We start from the raw sequence: 18844 nt of genomic DNA, 5'->3' as shown, positions 1-18844 counted from the left end.
GGGCGGGGCCTCCTTCCAAGAGCCCGAGACAGGGCTGAGCCTCTATACCTTTCCTGAGAGGCCTTTTAGGACTAAAGGGCGGGGCTAGGGAAGGGGGCGGGGCCTCCTTCCAAGAGCCCGAGACAGGGCTGAGCCTCTATACCTTTCCTGAGAGGCCTTTTAGGACTAAAGGGTGGGGCTAGGGAAGGGGGCGGGGCCTCCTTCCAAGAGCCCGAGACAGGGTTGAGCCTCTATACCTTTCCTGAGAGGCCTTTTAGGACTAAAGGGTGGGGCTAGGGAAGGGGGCGGGGCCTCCTTCCAAGAGCCCGAGACAGGGCTGAGCCTCTATACCTTTCCTGAGAGGCCTTTTAGGATTCAAGGGCGGGGCTAGGGGTGGGGCCTCTTCTCGTGTGGGACAGGGCTGAGCCTCTGTATACCTCCCCTGAGGTGCTTGTTAGAACACGGCGGTGGGGTATATAGGTTCAGCCCCATCAGGCACTTGGGAAGCCCCCTCCTCTAGCTCCGCCTCCTTTGTCCTAGCAGGCGCCACAGGACAGGGATAGAAGCTCAGCCCTGCCTCAGAGCTCTTAACTCCGCCCATCCCAGTCCTGGCCGCTCATTTGTGGCCCCACCCACCTCCCCCTCAACCTCAATCCAGTTTGATACCACTTTCGCTGTCAGGGCTCAGTGCTTTGGACTTTCCCAGGGTCTTCAGCCTTCCCTGCCAAACGGTGCCGGTGCCAAACTACAACTCCCAGGATCCCATCGCATTGAGCCGTGCAATTCAAATGGTGCCAAACTGTATCAGTTCTGCAGTGTAGATACCCCTTATTGATATCATCCAGACAGACTTTGCATTATATTCCATGACCGCTTTTGCCGCATCTCGCCTCACTATAAATGCCACCTTGTGAAGTCTCTTCCAACTCTTAAGATTCATTCACAGAATAAACCACTGTATAAGTATCCGCCAAGGGTGCCTCTACACTGTGGAATGAATGCAGGGTTTGACACCGCTTGAACTGTCCATGGAATCCTGGGAGTTGTAGTTTGGTGAGCACTATTTCACAGAGAAGGCGAAAGACATTGCAAAAATACATCTACCAGGATTTTATCAAAGTTCCGAGTAGTGCCAAACTGCATCAATTCCGCAGTGTAGATGCACCCAGAGATAATATTGTGCCTTGAGGTCCGGAAGTCCAATTGGTCCGATTATAGCTTCGTTACCCACGCAAGGCAGGCCTTCCATTGGCCAAAATCGCCGTCCCGTTTGGCCTTGATCCACCGCTTGCCCCGGAGCTCCCTTTTGGGCGCTCACTGTTCGCTCCTTTTTCCTCTCGCCTGGCATTGCAATCACCATAAATTTGCTACTTGGCGGTGATGTGTACCCAACGAAGGGCTGAAACAACAACTGAAAAAAAAAAATAGAATATCAGAAACTCAGGCATGGAACATTCCCTTGGCAAAAGGACGTCCACGTGGCTGACGGAATGAAAGACACACACGACAGAAAGAGAGAGAGAGTGAGAGAGAGAGAGGAAGGACGACAAGGAGAGAGAAGCCCAGCATCAGAGCTCTGTGTCGCCCGAATCGGCTGAGAACATCCGTCCTGCTTCTTGCAAATTCCAGGTAAGCGACTCATGCTCATTTCCTAAACACTGTTGCTTAAGAGATCTCTGTGTTATTATTTTACAGTAGAAGAAAGTAATTTGAAGTTCTCCTTTTGGATTTTAGAAAGGAAAAGGTTTTGAGGCTTGCAGAATCATTTCTTTATCCTTTCCACCGGAAAGGCCCTTAGTTTCACGGCATCTCCAGTTCATGGACAGAGAAGAGAGGAAATGCTCCAAAAGACTGGCAGAATAGGCACAGGTGGAGTGATGGGTTGACCTCTGGCAGCTTTGCACAGTCCACTGGCACGAATGGTTATCCGTAGAGGCAGATCTGTAGCTCAGGGATGAAGAATTTGCATTGTCCAAAGAGAGTCCTGGTTGGATGTCAAGGATTGGAGAGCATGCTTTGCCAGAAGTGGTTGAGACCAGGGATGGAGAATGTGCTCTACTTGAACATCTTAGTTTGAGACCAGGAATGGAGAACACGCTTTGCCCAAACAGGGTTTTGGTTTGAGACCAGGAATGGAAAACATGCTTTCCACAAAGAAGAGACTAGAGGTGGAGACCTTGCTTTGCAGGAAGTGAGTCCTTGGCTGAGACCAGGAATGGAGAATATGATTTAGTCAAATAAGGCTTCTAGTTTGAGATCAAGGATGGAGAATATGTTATCCTGAAGGAGGACCTAGTTTGAAATCAAGGATGGAGAATGTGCTTTGTCCAAACAGGATCCTAGTTTGAAACCAGGGATGGAGAACATGCTTTCCATGAAGGAGATCCTGGTTTGAGATCAAGAACCAAGAACGTCCTGGTTCAAGCCTTCTTTGGAGGCTTTTAAGCAGAGGCTGGATGGCCATCTGTCGGGGGTGCTTTGAACGTGATTTTCTGCTACTTGGCAGGGGGTTGGACTGGATGGCCCATGAGGTCTCTTCCAACTCTACTATTCTATGATTCTATGATTCTAAGACCATGGGTGGAGAACATGCTTTCCACGAAGAAGGGCTTGGTTTGTAGCCAAAAGTGTATTCTCCATCCTTGGTCTCAGATCAGTTTCTTCTGATTAAGGAACTGTCCTGATTAAGACCATGGATGGAGAACATGCTCTCCATGAAGAAAGTCCTGGTTTGAGACCGTGGATGGAGAACATGCTTTCCATGAAGAAAGTCCTGGTTTGAGACCATGGATGGAGAACATGCTCTCCAGGAAGAAAGTCCTGGTTTGAGACCATGGCTGGAGAACATGCTCTCCAGGAAGAAAATCCTGGTTTGAGACCATGAATTGAGAACATACTCTCCATGATGAAGGTCCTGATTTAAGGCCATTGATGGAGAACATGCTCTGCATGTAGAAACCCCTGTTAACTTTGCCCAAAGAAGATGCTAGGAATGGAGATCAAAGTAGCTATAAAGGAGATCCTGGTTTGAGAGCAGAGGTGGACATCTGTTTTGAGTGAATAAAGTCCTAGTTTGAGAGCTTGCTTTGCCCAAATAGGATACTGGTTTGAGACTGGAAAGAAGACTACACTCTGCCTAGGGAGTCTTATTTTGAAACCAGGCATGGGGAGCCTGCTTTGCATGAAGGAGGTCCTGGTTTGAGATTAGGAATGGAGGACATGCTTTCCATGAAGGAGATCCAGGTTTGAGACTAGGAATGGAGGACATACTTTCGATATAGAAGTTCCTGGTTGGAGACCAGGAATGGAGAATATACTCTCCATGAAGAAAGTCCTGGTTTGAGACCATGAATGGAGAACATGCTCTCCAGGAAGAAAGTCCTGGTTTGAGACCATGAATGGAGAACATGCTCTCCAGGAAGAAAGTCCTGGTTTGAGACCATGAATGGAGAACATGCTCTCCATAAAGAAAGTCCTGGTTTGAGACCATGAATGGAGAACATGCTCTCCATAAAGAAAGTCCTGGTTTGAGACCATGGATGGAGAACATGCTCTCCAGGAAGAAAGTCCTGGTTTGAGACCATGAATGGAGAACATGCTCTCCATAAAGAAAGTCCTGGTTTGAGACCATGGATGGAGAACATGCTCTCCATGAAGAAAGTCCTGGTTTGAGACCATGGATGGAGAACATGCTCTCCAGGAAGAAAGTCCTGGTTGGAGACCATGGGTGGAGAACATGCTTTCAATGAAGAACGTGCTGGTTTGAGACCATGGATGGAGAACATGCTTTCCATAAAGAAAGTACTGGTTGGAGACCATGGATGGAGAATATGCTCTCCATGAAGAAAGTCCTGGTTTGGGACCAGGGATGGAGAACTTGTTCTCCATGAAGAAAGTCCTGGTTTGAGACCAGGGGTGGAGAGTATGCTCTCCATGAAGAAAGTCCTGGTTTGAGACCATGGATGGAGAACATGCTCTCCGTGAAGAAAGTACTGGTTGGAGACCATGGGTGGAGAACATGCTCTCCATGAAGACTGTCCTGGTTGGAGACCCGGGATGGAGAACATGCTCTCCATGAAGAAAGTCCTAGTTGGAGACCAGGGATGGAGAACATGCTCTCCATGAAGACCGTCCTGGTTGGCGACCAGGGATGGAGAACATGCTCTCCATGAAGAAAGTCCTGGTTTGAGACCAGGGATGGAGAACATGCTCTCCATGAAGAAAGTTCTGGTTTGAGACCATGGATAGAGAACATGCTCTCCATGAAGAAAGTTCTGGTTTGAGACCAGGGATGGAGAACATGCTCTCTATGAAGAACGTCCTAGTTCAAGACTGGGTGGAGAACGTGCTTCCCATGAAGAACTCCCTGGTTTCAGGCCATGCATGGAGAACATGCTCTCCATGAAGAAAGTCCTGATTTAAGACCATAGATGGAGAACACGGAGAAGGACTTCGTTTGATGGAACTCCCTGTCACAAGATGTGCTGACCCTGATCAAACACATCTCCTGTGACATGAATCACTCCCTGAACCATCTCCTTGGTTAATGTTTCTCGTGGGATTTGCACTCCTGATCAGTGCCAGTGTATATTTCACAGGGGACGGGAGATGTGGGCAAGGAATTTATGAAATCCTCAAACATGGTTTCCTTTTGTATCTCTTAAGACGGAGACTCTGGAGCCGGGAGCTGGCACGTTCAAGCCCACACTGTCCCAGTGAAAGGTATTCCAACTTCATTCATATTATTATTATTTTCAAAGGAGTCAATGCTAAAACAATCCTTCCGGCTGCTTTTGCCAAGTGCCAGGTTGCTTCAAATCTTCGTGGGAAGCTTTTCGTGACGGCGGCATGTGTTGGTGCCTCATTTCCTTTTTGCGAATGCTCGTATCTTGTTGTTTTCTTGTCTGAACGGAGACGTCGCTTGGAAGTCTCTCCGTTAATCCCGCTATGAAAACAGCCGCCTCCCGGGCCTCGCAGCCAAAGCAAACAGGCAGAAAGCGGTGCTTGATCCGTGACTCCGAGTTCACCCGTTTCGGCCACTAAGGGCCAGGCCGCACGTCCCCGAGGGCGCATTTGCACATGGTTTGCTCCTAAATTGGTGACATGTAATCCAGGCCGACAGCTTGCATGCTCCAATGCGCCACCGAAACTAACAACAACAAATATAGATATAGATACGCAGTTTGCAAACGTATCAGTGTCACTTGCTTCTGCCTTGTAGATAATGGGTTTCAGTTAAGGAACATATAAATATATCTATACACATAATAAAAAAATGAAAATATGTATGTGTAGTTCACCTACATCCAGAGAACACTGTGAACCCAAAGACCGATGGATCTGGACTTCGAATTGGCTACCTTTCGGTTGGTAGATCTTATTACTGCTGGTGATTTACTAAAGCTCAGATATATAGACAGAGATCTAGTTATAGATAGTAGGTAGTGAAACATACTCTGTTCCAATGTTATGGCTTGCAAACCCATCTGGAAGAGGAGCCCACCAAAACTAAGTCTTTCGGGAGATTGGATTGGCATAATTTGATATTCCATCAGCAATCTTATTCCTTTGCCATTTTCTCCAGCCAAGTACGATTGCATTAGGATAATTGACTGTGACCGGAGAGGATGAATTCGGTGAGGACAGAGTCTTGATCCTCTCTATTCAAAGCCACCTCCTGCCCTATTGTGAATCTTGAGTCCAGAGTTCAGGACACAGCCACAGAATGCACACTGAGGGTGTGTCGACTCCACTTAACCTGCCTAGGAGTTGTCGTTTCACACAGACGGGGAAGCCTTAGCATTGAACGGTTGTGTTGTTAAAGCGCGAAGTATGGAACCCTGCACAGACGGGGAAGCCTTAGCATTGAACGGTTGTGTTGTTAAAGTGGGAAGTATGGAACCCTGCGCAGACGGGGAAGCCTTAGCATTGAACGGTTGTGTTGTTAAAGCGCGAAGTATGGAACCCTGCACAGACGGGGAAGCCTTAGCATTGAACGGTTGTGTTGTTAAAGTGCGAAGTATGGAACCCTGCGCAGACGGGGAAGCCTTAGCATTGAACGGTTGTGTTGTTAAAGTGCGAAGTATGGAACCCTGCGCAGACGGGAAAGCCTTAGCATTGAAAGGTTGTGTTGTTAAAGTGCGAAGTATGGAACCCTGCACAGACGGGGAAGCCTTAGCATTGAACGGTTGTGTTGTTAAAGTGCGGAGTATGGAACCCTGCGCAGACGGGGAAGCCTTAGCATTGAACGGTTGTGTTGTTAAAGCGCGAAGTATGGAACCCTGCACAGACGGGGAAGCCTTAGCATTGAACGGTTGTGTTGTTAAAGTGCGAAGTATGGAACCCTGTGCAGACGGGGAAGCCTTAGCATTGAACGGTTGTGTTGTTAAAGTGCGAAGTATGGAACCCTGCGCAGACGAGGAAGCCTTAGCATTGAACGGTTGTGTTGTTAAAGTGCGAAGTATGGAACCCTGCGCAGACGGAGAAGCCTTAGCATTGAACGGTTGTGTTGTTAAAGTGCGAAGTATAGAACCCTGCGCAGACGGGGAAGCCTTAGCATTGAACGGTTGTGTTGTTAAAGCGCGTAGTATGGAACCGTGCGTAGACGGGGAAGCCTTAGCATTGAACGGTTGTGTTGTTAAAGTGCGAAGTATGGAACCCTGCGCAGACGAGGAAGCCTTAGCATTGAACGGTTGTGTTGTTAAAGCGCGTAGTATGGAACGCTGCGTAGACGGGGAAGCCTTAGCATTGAACGGTTGTGTTGTTAAAGCGCAAAGTATGGAACCCTGCACAGACGGGGAAGCCTTAGCATTGAACGGTTGTGTTGTTAAAGTGTGAAGTATGGAACCCTGTGCAGACTGTCGTTCATTGTGACTTAAGCAATGTGCAGTCACTGAATTCTTGACAGCAGAAGGTGTCACCTCAAAGAAGATTAATCAGAGAATGCAAGCTGTTTATCGGGATTGTGTTGATGTGAGTCCTGTGCGTCGTTGGATGAGTAAGTTTAAAGATGTTGAGGTGGGAACATCTGCCTTGCGTGACAACAAAGAGTTGGACGTCCTGTGACAGCAATCACCGAGTTTCACAAGCAAAAGGTTGACAGATTGATTCAGGATGATCGTCATACCACTCAGAGAGAAATTTCAAGCATAATCAGCATTTCACAAGAACGTGTGGGTCACATTATTGCTTTGCTTGGTTATCACAAGATGGGTCCTGTGAGACGCCGGTTGTGGAAACAGAGTGTCGACTTCTTCCGCGACGGCTTCAGAAAACTTGTTCATTGTTGGCAGAAATGTATCCAATTGTCTCTTGATTATGTGGAAAAGTGAATAGTGGTCGTTAAAGAGCACATTATAAGGATTATTTCTGTGATTGATTTATTAAAATAGTCCCATCCAAACCCAAGTAACGAAGGTGGAGGCATTACTTTTTATTCAACCAACATACAACTCCCTAGCATGGAGCCATGACAGTGGTGCCAAACTGCAGTGTAGATCCACCTCCCAATTGTCCTCCAACTCCTGGAAGAAGGGCAAGAGTGAGAACGTCACATCAACGTCGCAGACCTTTCTTTGCAATGTTGGCGTCTAGTAAAAAAGGAGACGCAGTTCCCGGGTGTCTCGCCTGCTCCCTTGGCTTCTGAGTCCTCGCTCTGGTCCCTCCTTGCATGTTAATGCATCCGCTGGAGTCACGCCAAGGGGACACTTAGCCGAAATGGCGTCCTTTGGCTTTGGCCGGAGGACATCGGGCCAGAGCTGCATTGACGCCGTCAAATCAATGCCATTTGGCACCACCTGGACTGCATTGACTCAATGATACGGACTCCCAAGAGCTGTGGTTTTGCAAGGTCTTCTGCCTTCTCTGCCAAAGAGGGATGGGACCTCGCCAAACTGCAGCTCCCGGCCTTCCATCGCACTGAGCCATGGGAGGAAGGAAGTCGAGAAAGGGAGGGAGCCGCAATGAACAGGGGCTGCAATTGGCCCGCGGGCCTGTAAGGAAGCTAATTAAGACTGCCATCACTTTGTAATGATGCAACCACCAAAGACTCAGGGAGGAGACCTTTTACTTTTTTTCCCTTTCTTCTTATTCACTTTAGATGGCAGCGTATCTTGGTTTATAATATATGTGACAGAGGCTTAGATGTTGGAAGAACAATAACAAGTTTATTCAGGCACAGAGCTTAGTGGTTACAGTGTTGTTTCTCACTTAGAGGTATTTTTATTAACAGTTACAATACTAGAATGAGATGAGTCAAACTCTCTAAAGTGTCACTTCTTTTACTTAAAGAAGTTAGAACTTCTTTCTCTGCTACTTTTAAACCGCAGTCACCCCTGTGATATATGATCACAGATTCTCTGTTCCTTACCAGGACACAGACTACATTAAATAAGTCACCAAACTTAATTTAAACCAACTCAAAATGAACAATTGAGTCTCCTTGATCCCCTCAATCTTCCCTGTGCCTCATCAGAGCACAGACTGGTTCTCTTTTTTAAACTCTGCACTTCTTTTACTAAACGGCAGTTGGCTCTGCCTACTTCTCCATGGCAACCAGCGGGCTGGCAGAATGTTGGATAAGCGAATATGTTGGATAATAAGGAGGCCTATTAAACATCAAATTAGGTTATGATTTTACAAATGAAGCACCAAAACATCAGGTTATACAACAAATTTGGCAGAAAAAGTAGTTCAATACACAGTAATGCTATGTAGTAATTACTGTATTTGCGAATTTAGCACCAAAATATCACAATGTATTGAAAACATTGACTACAACAATGCGTTGGATAATCCAGAACGTTGGATAAGCGAGTGTTGGATAAGTGAGACTCTACTGTAATAAGAAGAACAACAGTGAAATAATAAATGTATTAACAATAATAAAAATAGAGTAAAATAAATGTAATAATACCAATAATAATAGAGAAAAATAATAAATGTAATAATACCAATAATAATAGATAAAAATAATAAATGTACCATATATTCTTGACCAGGATCCTCACCTGAGTATAAGCTGAGGGGGGCTTTTTCAGTCTTTAAAAAAGGGCTGAAAACTAGGCTTAAACTTTATTTTTTTTTATATCCTGCCCCATCTCCCCGAAGGGACTCGGGGCGGCTCACAACAGGGACAAGCCCGAAAACAACAACACAAGACATTTGACCAAAAACATTCATTATACTTATGCTTGAGTATATACAGTAATTGGATTGGAAGTAGCAACAAACAACAATGCCATCTCTTGGGTCCAGACTGCACTTCTGGGCATTTCTTGGGGTCTTGTTAAACCAGGCGATATCTCTCCAGTGGGACTGATCGATAATCCCATTGATCGGAACCCTCAAAGAAATCCTCCTCGTGGGTTCGGCGCAGAGTTCAATGTGATCCCGGAGCGAAATGCCACTTTTAATCAGGATCTAATTATGTAAAATGGTGATTCACCGCTTGGTAAAGTCACACCTGAATTGGCCTGGAATTTGGAGCAAAAATAAGGGCGGAATTGAAGATCGAGAGCGTGAGGAAATGGGTTGACTCCTCCTGCAAAGAGATACATAGAAAATGCATTTTTTTTCTCTCTCCGGTATAGAATCTAAGAAAGTGGCCATGAATGCCGAGCGGAAGGGCCGGAGCTGACCGGGACGTCTTCGTTTCCAAGTAAGTGGATTTTCACCAGGAACCAGAAACACAATAGCTAGACAGGTCTAAGGCTGGCTCTACACTGTAGTTTGACACCACTTCTGGACCCTGGAATCCTGGGAGTTGTACTTTGTTGAGGCACCAGCTCTCTTGTAAAACTACAGCTCCCAGGATTCCATGTAATTGAGCCATGATTGATACGTTGATTGATTGTTCAAGGTGTCCTTCCAGAAAGCAAGCAAGATGACATCCTTGTCCAAATCTCTTTCTCGATTGATTATTGGTTGGTGGGTTGGTTGGGTGATTGTTCATGCTGTCCTTTCAGAAGCAAGCAAGAAAGATGGTGACCTTATCTAATTATCCATTTTGATTGATGATTGATTGATTTGTTGATTGATTGATTGTTCATGCTGTCCTTCCAGAAAGCAAGCAAGAGGTTGTCCTTGTTTGATTCTCCATCTTAGTTGATAATTGATTGATTGATTCGTTGATTGATTGTTCATGCTGTCCTTCCAGAAAACAAACAAGAGGTTGGGCTTTCTTGATTGATGATTGATTGATTGATTGATTGATTGTTCATGCTGCCCTTCCAGAAAGCAAACAAGAGGTTGTCCTTGTTTGATTCTCCATCTTGATTGATTGGTTGGTTGGTTGGTTGTCCATGCTGTCCTTCCAGAAAGCAAGCAAGAGGTTGTCCTTGTTTGATTCTCCATCTTAGTTGATGATTGATTGATTGATTCGTTGATTGATTAATCATGCTGTCCTTCCAGAAAGCAAGCAAGAGGTTGGGCTTTCTTGATTGATGATTAATTGAATGATTGGTTGGTTGGTTGGTTGGTTGGTTGTCCATGCTCTCCTTCCAGAAAGCAAGCAAGAGGTTGTCCTTGCTTGATTCTCCATCTGGATTGATGATTGATTGATTGATTGATTGGTTGGTTGGTTGCTCATGCTGTCCTTCCAGAAAGCAAGCAAGGGATTGGCCTTGTTTGATTCTCCATTTTGATTGATGATTGATTGATTTGTTGATTGGTTGTTCATGCTGTCCTTCCAGAAAGCAAGCAAGATGGCGATCTTGTCTAATTATCCATTTTGATTGATGATTGATTGATTCGTTGATTGATTGTCCTTCCAGAAAGCAAGGAAGATATTGGCCTTGTTTGATTCTCCATCTTGATTGATGATTGATTGATTGATTGATTGATTGTTCATGCTGTCCTTCCAGAAAGCAAGCAAGAGGTTGGGCTTTCTTGACTGATGATTAATTGAATGATTGATTGGTTGGTTGGTTGGTTGTCCATGCTGTCCTTCCAGAAAGCAAGCAAGAGATTGGCCTTGCTTGATTCTCCATCTTGATTGATAATTGATTGATTTGTTGATTGTTCATACTGTCCTTCCAGAAAGCAAGCAAGATGGTGACCTTGTCTAATTATCCATTTTGATTGATTCGTTGATTGATTGTCCTTCCAGAAAGCAAGCAAGAGATTGGCCTTGCTTGATTCTCCATCTTGATTGATGATTGATTGATTTGTTGATTGGTTGTTCATGCTGTCCTTCCAGAAAGCAAGCAAGGTGGCAGCTTTGCCTGAATCTCCATGTTGATTGTTGATTGGTTCATAGTTTGATTGTTCATGTTGACCTTTCAGAAAGAAACAAGATGGCCGCCAAGTCCTTACCCGATTCTCCATCTTGGATGAGCTGGAGGACCCTGCTCTTCCTCATCCCATCAGCCTTCTTGGTGGGCTTCGGGCGGAGCTGCCCATCCAAGTGTGTCTGTCCTGCCCTGGACACGGCTGTCTTCTGCAACAGCCGGAATCTGACCACCGTCCCCGGAAGGATCCCTCCGGATTCCGAGTTCTTGGACCTGAGTCGCAACTCCCTCCACACCTTGAGGGAGGGCATGTTCTCCCTCCTCTGGGTCCTGAAGGAGCTGGACCTCAGCTACAACATGATCTCCAACATCGAAGAGCGGACCTTCATTTGCCTCCAGAACTTGATGACCCTCCGCTTGAAAGGGAACCGGTTGGACATGGTCCCGGAGGGCGTCTTCACAGGGCTGCCCAACCTCTCTGTCCTGGATATCAGTGAAAACCGGATCCTTGTTTTCCTGGACCACTCTTTCAGGGACCTCTCCAACCTCAGGAAGCTGGAGACGGGGGACAACCACCTGGTCTTCATCTCCAGCCAAGCATTCAGTGGCCTTTGGAGCCTCCAGCAGTTGACGCTGGAGAAATGCAATATCACCAGCGTCCCGACCGAAGCCCTCTCCCATCTCCGCCAACTTGTGGAGCTCAGGCTCAAAGTCTTGAATGTCACCATCATCCCCAACCACGCTTTCCAAACACTCCATCACCTCAAGGATCTCGAAATCCATCGGTGGCCTTTCCTGACCTCACTGCAGTCCGAGAGCCTCTCCGGCCTGAACATCACCTCCTTGTCCATCACCAAGTGCAACCTACACGACGTTCCTTACAAAGCCATCAAGCACTTGGCCCACCTCCATTTCCTCGATCTCTCGTACAACCCCATCTCCGTGATCCGAGGGAAGCGGCTGGTCGACCTCTCCCGTCTTCAGGAGTTCCACCTCACGGGCGGACAACTGGCCACCATACAGGCCCATGCCTTCCAAGGCCTGGTCCACTTTCGTCTCCTCAACGTCTCCAGCAATGACTTGCAGACCCTTGAGGAGAAGGTCTTCCACTCAGTGGGGAACCTGGAGGTCCTCCGATTAGACCGGAACCCGCTGGCTTGTGATTGTCGCCTCCTCTGGATCGTTCGGAGGAGGAGGAGGCTCAATTTCGAGGCCCAGCAGCCGATCTGTTCTACCAACTCCACCAGGAAAGGAAAGACCTTCCATAAAATCTCAGAAGTCCCACCCGGTCACTTCAGGTGTAGGAAGCCAAAGATTGTGGACAAGTCACTCCAGAAAGCGAATGTTGACGAAGGCGGACAAGCCGACTTGACTTGCAGAAGCGAGGGAGATCCACCTCCTGTTGTTTCGTGGGTCTCCCCTCAAAACGTGACGTTGGACATCGGCCACAGAGGCCGGATGGTTGTCCTTCCGGACGGCACCTTGAAGATCCACTACGCATTGCTTGAAGACAGTGGGTCGTACCACTGTGTCGCCAGCAATGCCGCAGGCATCGACGTGATGGAGGCCTACCTCCACGTCTCTATACCTCTTTTCAACAGCTCTTCATTCGCGAGCAACGCCAGCTTACTCAGCGACGCAAGTAACCAGCTCCCTTTCCTGGTGGACCTCGGGACCTTGGTGGGCATCTTGGTCATTGGGGTGGTGCCCTTCCTGTGCTCGGTCACAATTTGCTTCGTCTTTATCTTCCTCTGGAGTAAAGGCAGAGGGAAGGCCAAGCACCACGTGATTGAATCGGTGCCCCGTTTCCCCCGTGGGTACAAGGCCATCAGTAGCAAAAACAGAACCCCAACTAAAAAACCCAGATGAGACGAGTCCCTTACTTCCTCCTCCTTGCAGTTATGGGGCCGTGAGATGTCTTCTTAGGTCTCGATCCAATCGTTAGTCCTAACTAGCGTACACCCATTGGGTCCACTCAAGTTGGAACTATGGGATTAGTAGGCTTCATTCTGCATACGGATTGACTTACCAAATTCTTGTAGTTAGGATGAACTACTGAATTAGTAAGTCAACTTTGAGTCTATGGACTCTAACTCTGCATAAGATATGACTTACCATGTTCCATTGATGCAGTTACTCTAACTGGAATTTACTATTGAATAGATGAGTCTAGTTGAGAGTATGGAGTCAATGTGTCTAACTTAACATATGAGTTGACTTTCTATTGATTCACTGATTTTACTCTAATTGGGACTTACTACTGAATCAATGGGTCTACTGTAGACTATCAACTATTTGGGTCTAACGTAACCTAAGAGTAGACTTACCATGTTCCCATTAATTAAATTACTCTAATTGGGATTTACTATTGATTTGGTGGAGTCTAGTTTAGCTGTATCTATAGTCTCGATGCATCCAACTCAACCTAAGAGTTGACTTGTTCCCACTGATTCAGTTACTCTAATTGGGATTTACTATTGAATTGGTGAGGTCTACTTTAGTTGAGTCTATGGTCTCAATGCTTCCAACTCAACCTAAGAGTTGACATATCCTGTCCCCATTGATTCAGTTACTCTAACTGGGATTTACTATTGAATTGGTGAGGTCTAGTTGAGTCTATAGTCTCAATGCTTCCAACTCAACCTAAGAGTTGACTTGTTCCCACTGATTCAGTTACTCTAACTGGGATTTACTATTGAATTGGTGAGGTCTACTTTAGTTGAGTCTATGGTCTCAATGCTTCCAACTCAACCTAAGAGTTGACTTGTTCCCACTGATTCAGTTACTCTAATTGGGATTTACTATTGAATCGACGGGTCTGCTTTAGCTCAAACTATGGACACCAAAGGCCTAACTCAACATGGATTCAACAATTGGGACTCTAATTGGGATTACCTATTGAATCAAAGATCCCATTGATAGAATATGTACAATTGAATCAATAGGCCTCTTGTAGTTGGGACCATGGAATCAATGGGTCTAACTACCTAAACATTCTCTTTACTTATTGTAAGGCTTACCTGGTTGTTCCAGTTCAAATGTGTATATGGTTATTTTTGGATTAAAAAAATTGCTGAAAAATTGTGTGTATGTCTGGTATATGGATATTTTTCTATTATTTCCCTATTATTCAATAATAATAATAATAATAATAATAATAATAATAATAATAATAATATATTTATTACTTATTAGCGACATTTATATCCTGTCCTTCTCACCCCGAAGGGCGGCTTATAAGTTATATATACGTCCAATACATTATATTATTAGTATAGCACAATATAAGCACTATGTAAGCATTATATATTATTATATTGTACTATACAACTATATTGGAATATTATTAGTAATATTGTAAATCTTGTAAATCGCCTAGAGCATCTTGAATGGAGGGCGATTAATAAGTAATTAAATGATGATGATGATGATGATATTACATAAATATACAATTATAATAGTGTATTATTATTATTACCGTATATACTCGAAGATAAGCCAAGTTTTTGAGCCCTTATTTATGAGCTGAAAAAGCCTCCCCCGGCTTATAATCTGGTCAAGGTCAAGGCCGTGTTGCTTGCAATATGTGATCTATTTCTCTCTTCTCCTCCCTTATCAGTGTGTTTTCTTTTGCAAAGCCTCCCTCGCTCTTAATCAAGGGAATGTTTTGATAAGAGAAAGACACCCTTGCAAGTCAGGAAGAAGAAAAATATATATTCATTAATCTAATAAAAGCATTTCCCCCTGAAATATTTGTTAAACTCTCCTACAGATATCTAGGCATTAACCCCGTGCAAGCTTTTGCCATCTCTATGTATATATGTGTATCTATCTATATACATTAATTTTATATAATTAATATTAATATTAATATTAATATTATGATATGATATTATTGTTAGTATTGTATTGTATAAAATAATAATATTATTATCAGTATTATATGTATATACAATATATTATATTATTAAAACGGATATAAAAATATTATATTATAAATGAGGGCGAGGGCCAGGTAAATTACCTTGGAGGGCCGCATCCGGCCCCCGGGCCTTAGTTTGGGGAACCCTGGCTTAAAAAGTTTGAGGACCCCTGCTCTACTGTATTGGTAATGTTCAGAAAATGCCACAAGAGGGCGCCCTTGCACAACCCTATTTTTGTGCAAAATGACTTTCCTGGGAAGCCTGTTTGCTGCAGTGGAGCTGATGGCAAAGGGAAGGAGAGAGAGACAAGAACCTGGATCCTTGCAAATCAAATAAAATCAAATAGAAGATCCACCTGAGCTGCACAGCGGAGGAACCCACTGGGTAAAGTATTTTTCTCCTTTCTCTAACAGCTTATTTTATGTGCCTAAATCAAGTCTTTTGAATCAAAGGGATGCTGCAGACATCCTCATCTCCCCAAGCGAAAAATATTCTGCAGTCTCGTGCCTGCAATGCATGCCTATGGAGGAGACAGGCCGGGAAGATTAGACTTTATTTTCTATTATTATTATTACAGTAGAGTCTCACTTATCCAACACTCGCTTAGCCAACGTTCTGGATTATCCAATGCATTTTTGTAGTCAATGTTTTCAATATATCGTGATATTTTGGTGCTAAATTCATAAATACAGTAATTACTACATAGCATTACTGCATATTGAACGACTTTTTCTGCCAAATTGGTTGTCTAACATAATGTTTTGGTGCTTCATTTGTAAAATCATTTGTACAGTAGAGTCTCGCTTATCCAACATTCTGGATTATCCAATGCATTTTTGTAGTCAATGTTTTCAATATATCGTGATATTTTGCTGCTAAATTCATAAATACAGTAATTACTACATAGCATTACTGCATATTGAACGACTTTTTCTGCCAAATTGGTTGTCTAACATAATGTTTTGGTGCTTCATTTGTAAAATCATTTGTACAGTAGAGTCTCGCTTATCCAACATTCTGGATTATCCAATGCATTTTTGTAGTCAATGTTTTCAATATATCGTGATATTTTGCTGCTAAATTCATAAATACAGTAATTACTACATAGCATTACTGCATATTGAACGACTTTTTCTGCCAAATTGGTTGTCTAACATAATGTTTTGGTGCTTCATTTGTAAAATCATTTGTACAGTAGAGTCTCACTTATCCAACACTCGCTTATCCAACATTCTGGATTATCCAATGCATTTTTGTAGTCAATGTTTTCAATATATCGTGATATTTTGGTGTCATATTCGTAAATACAGTAATTACTACATAGCATTAATGTGTAATGAACTACTTTTTCTGCCAAATTTGTTGTCTAACATAATGTTTTGGTGCTTCATTTGTAAAATCATAACCTAATTTGATGTTTAATAGGCTTTTCCTTAATGCCTCCTTATTATCCAACATATTCGCTTATCCAACATTCTGCCGGCCCGTTTATGTTGGATAAGTGAGACTCTACTGTATTATTATTATTATTTTGCAACAGGCTTGGGACCTGCACCATTGCGTGACGCCACTCAATGCTATGGAATCGTGTATGTTTGACCCTCTTTCTCAAGGAAGGCTCGAGGCCTTGGGAAACTACAGCTCCCAAGAGTCTATAGCATTGAGCCATTAAACCGCATTAACTCTACAGTGTAGACGCGCTCTGTGTTGATTCTCGGCCCTTCCCTTGCAGGTCTTGGCATTCAAACTGGAACCAGGGATTGGTCATGTTTTGTGTGTGTATACACACACAAAACATGACCAATCCCTGGTGTGTGTATATAGATATTTATAGAAACATGACATATTTGTATGTATATATATTAAACATGACATACATATATATGTGTGTATATACACACGTCATGTGTGTATATATATGTGTGTGTATATATATAAACATGACGTGTGTGTGTGTGTATATATATATATATATATATATATGAGAGACGTGTGTGTATATATAAACATGACATGACGTGTGTATATATATATAAACATTATATATATATATATATACATACACACACACATACATACTAGCTGTGCCCAGCCACGCGTTGCTGTGGCAAAGTGGTGGTGGTATTGGTTAAAAATTGTTGTGTAATTTTTATTTGACGTTATTTGCAATTTTTTATTAATTTTATTGTACGTTATATTTTTATTTATTATATTTTATTATTTTCTTGTATTATTTTTAGTTATTTTCTGTTATTATAGTATTTTATTGTATTAATTTTTAGTGTTTTTATTATTTTTTATTGGGTTGCTAGGAGACCAAGTTGGAGGAGCTTAGCCTTCTAACTGGCAGCAATTGGATAAAAGCAATTATTCCTCTCTCTCTAATTAGGACTTTATTTTTCTTTTCTTTTTGTTGTATCAACCTAGAGGCGTGGATGATGGGTTGTGTCGTCAAATTTCGAGGTTGGGGGGCCTGTAGTTTTGTTGTTTTGTGGGTCGCCGTGATGCCATCACTCTTTTATATATATAGATATATATAAAACATGACATACATGTGTATATATGTATACACACATGGCATGTGTATATGTGTGTAAACATGACGTGTGTGTATATAAATATATATATAAACATGACATATGTGTGTATATATATATATATATTAAACATGACATACATATATATGTGTATATACACACACATCATGTGTGCATATATATAAACATGACATATGTATGTGTTTGTATATATATATTAAACATGACATACATGTGTGTATATATGTATACACACATGACATGTGTATACATAATGAAATACATGTGTATTTCATTATATGTGTGTATAAACATGACATGTGTATACATAATGAAATACATGTGTGTATAAACATGACGTGTGTGTATATAAATATATATATAAACATGACATGTGTATATATATATAAAACATGACATACATATATATGCGTGTATATACACTCATGTCATATGTGTATATGTGTGTGTATATATATAAATATGACGTGTGTGTATATAAACATGACATATGTGTATATATATATTAAACATGACATACATGTGTGTGTCTATGTATACACACATGACGTGTGTATATATGTGTGTGTGTATATATAAACATGACATATGTGTATACACACACACACACACACACATATATATATATATATATAACAGTTTTATCCCGCTCTTCTCACCCTTAAAGGGACTCAGAGCGGCTTCCAAATTATATGTACATATAAGATTTGTACATACATTATATACATGTACAGATATATGTAATACATATATTATATTGTATTATCAGCATAGCACAATATTAGCATTATATATTGCTATATTGTCCTATTGTTTATTGTTATTGTTGTTTTGGTTTTTATTATGATTGAGGGGTAAATGGAGGGGAAGAGAAGGAGAAAGTGAAAGTAATGGAGGGGGAATTCTTCCTCCCTCCCGCTCCTCCTCCTCCTTGTTTCCGCTCCCCCCTGGACCTCAGTGGAGTTGGTGGGCCTGTTTGACTGGGCGACGTGGGCCGCTATTTCCAACCCAGCTTGGTCCTCCCGAGAAGCGGTAGTTTTTTGGGTGCTGGCTGGCTGGTCTGTCTTGGTGGCTAAAGCGGTGAAGGAAAGAGGAGCGGGGAGGGGGGTGGAAAAGTTTGTTGCCGATAGGTAGTTTGTGAGGGGATCTGGCCTTC

General features: G+C 43.2%; 2 protein-coding genes across 3 annotated transcripts in view; both read left to right on the top strand.

Moving 5' to 3' along the window:
- The first annotated feature begins 545 nt into the window (after positions 1–545).
- On the top strand, positions 546–14288 carry lingo4 (leucine rich repeat and Ig domain containing 4). Of its 2 annotated transcripts, XM_008124094.3 has the most exons (4): positions 546–1608; positions 4645–4701; positions 9570–9637; positions 11263–14288. In XM_008124094.3, the coding sequence occupies exon 4, from the start codon at positions 11274–11276 to the stop codon at positions 13074–13076; it is 1803 nt and encodes a 600-aa protein (XP_008122301.3). In that variant the 5' UTR covers positions 546–1608; positions 4645–4701; positions 9570–9637; positions 11263–11273; the 3' UTR covers positions 13077–14288. The 2 variants fall into 2 exon arrangements, with proteins under 2 accessions (XP_008122301.3, XP_062820923.1); XM_062964853.1 differs by lacking the exon at positions 4645–4701.
- A 1065-nt stretch (positions 14289–15353) lies between these two features.
- LOC100561479 (semaphorin-7A) overlaps positions 15354–18844 on the top strand; it is a 37287-nt gene continuing 33796 nt past the window's right edge. Inside the window, exon 1 of the mRNA XM_062964852.1 lies at positions 15354–15514. The gene's annotated coding sequence lies outside the window, so the exon portion shown is untranslated. The remainder of the gene's footprint in view (positions 15515–18844) is intronic.

The sequence above is a fragment of the Anolis carolinensis genome, unplaced genomic scaffold (assembly GCF_035594765.1).
Source record: "Anolis carolinensis isolate JA03-04 unplaced genomic scaffold, rAnoCar3.1.pri scaffold_14, whole genome shotgun sequence".
NCBI lineage: Eukaryota > Metazoa > Chordata > Lepidosauria > Squamata > Dactyloidae > Anolis > Anolis carolinensis.
The sequence above is the reverse complement of the archived record's forward strand: the minus strand, read 5'-3'. Positions and strand labels throughout refer to the sequence as shown.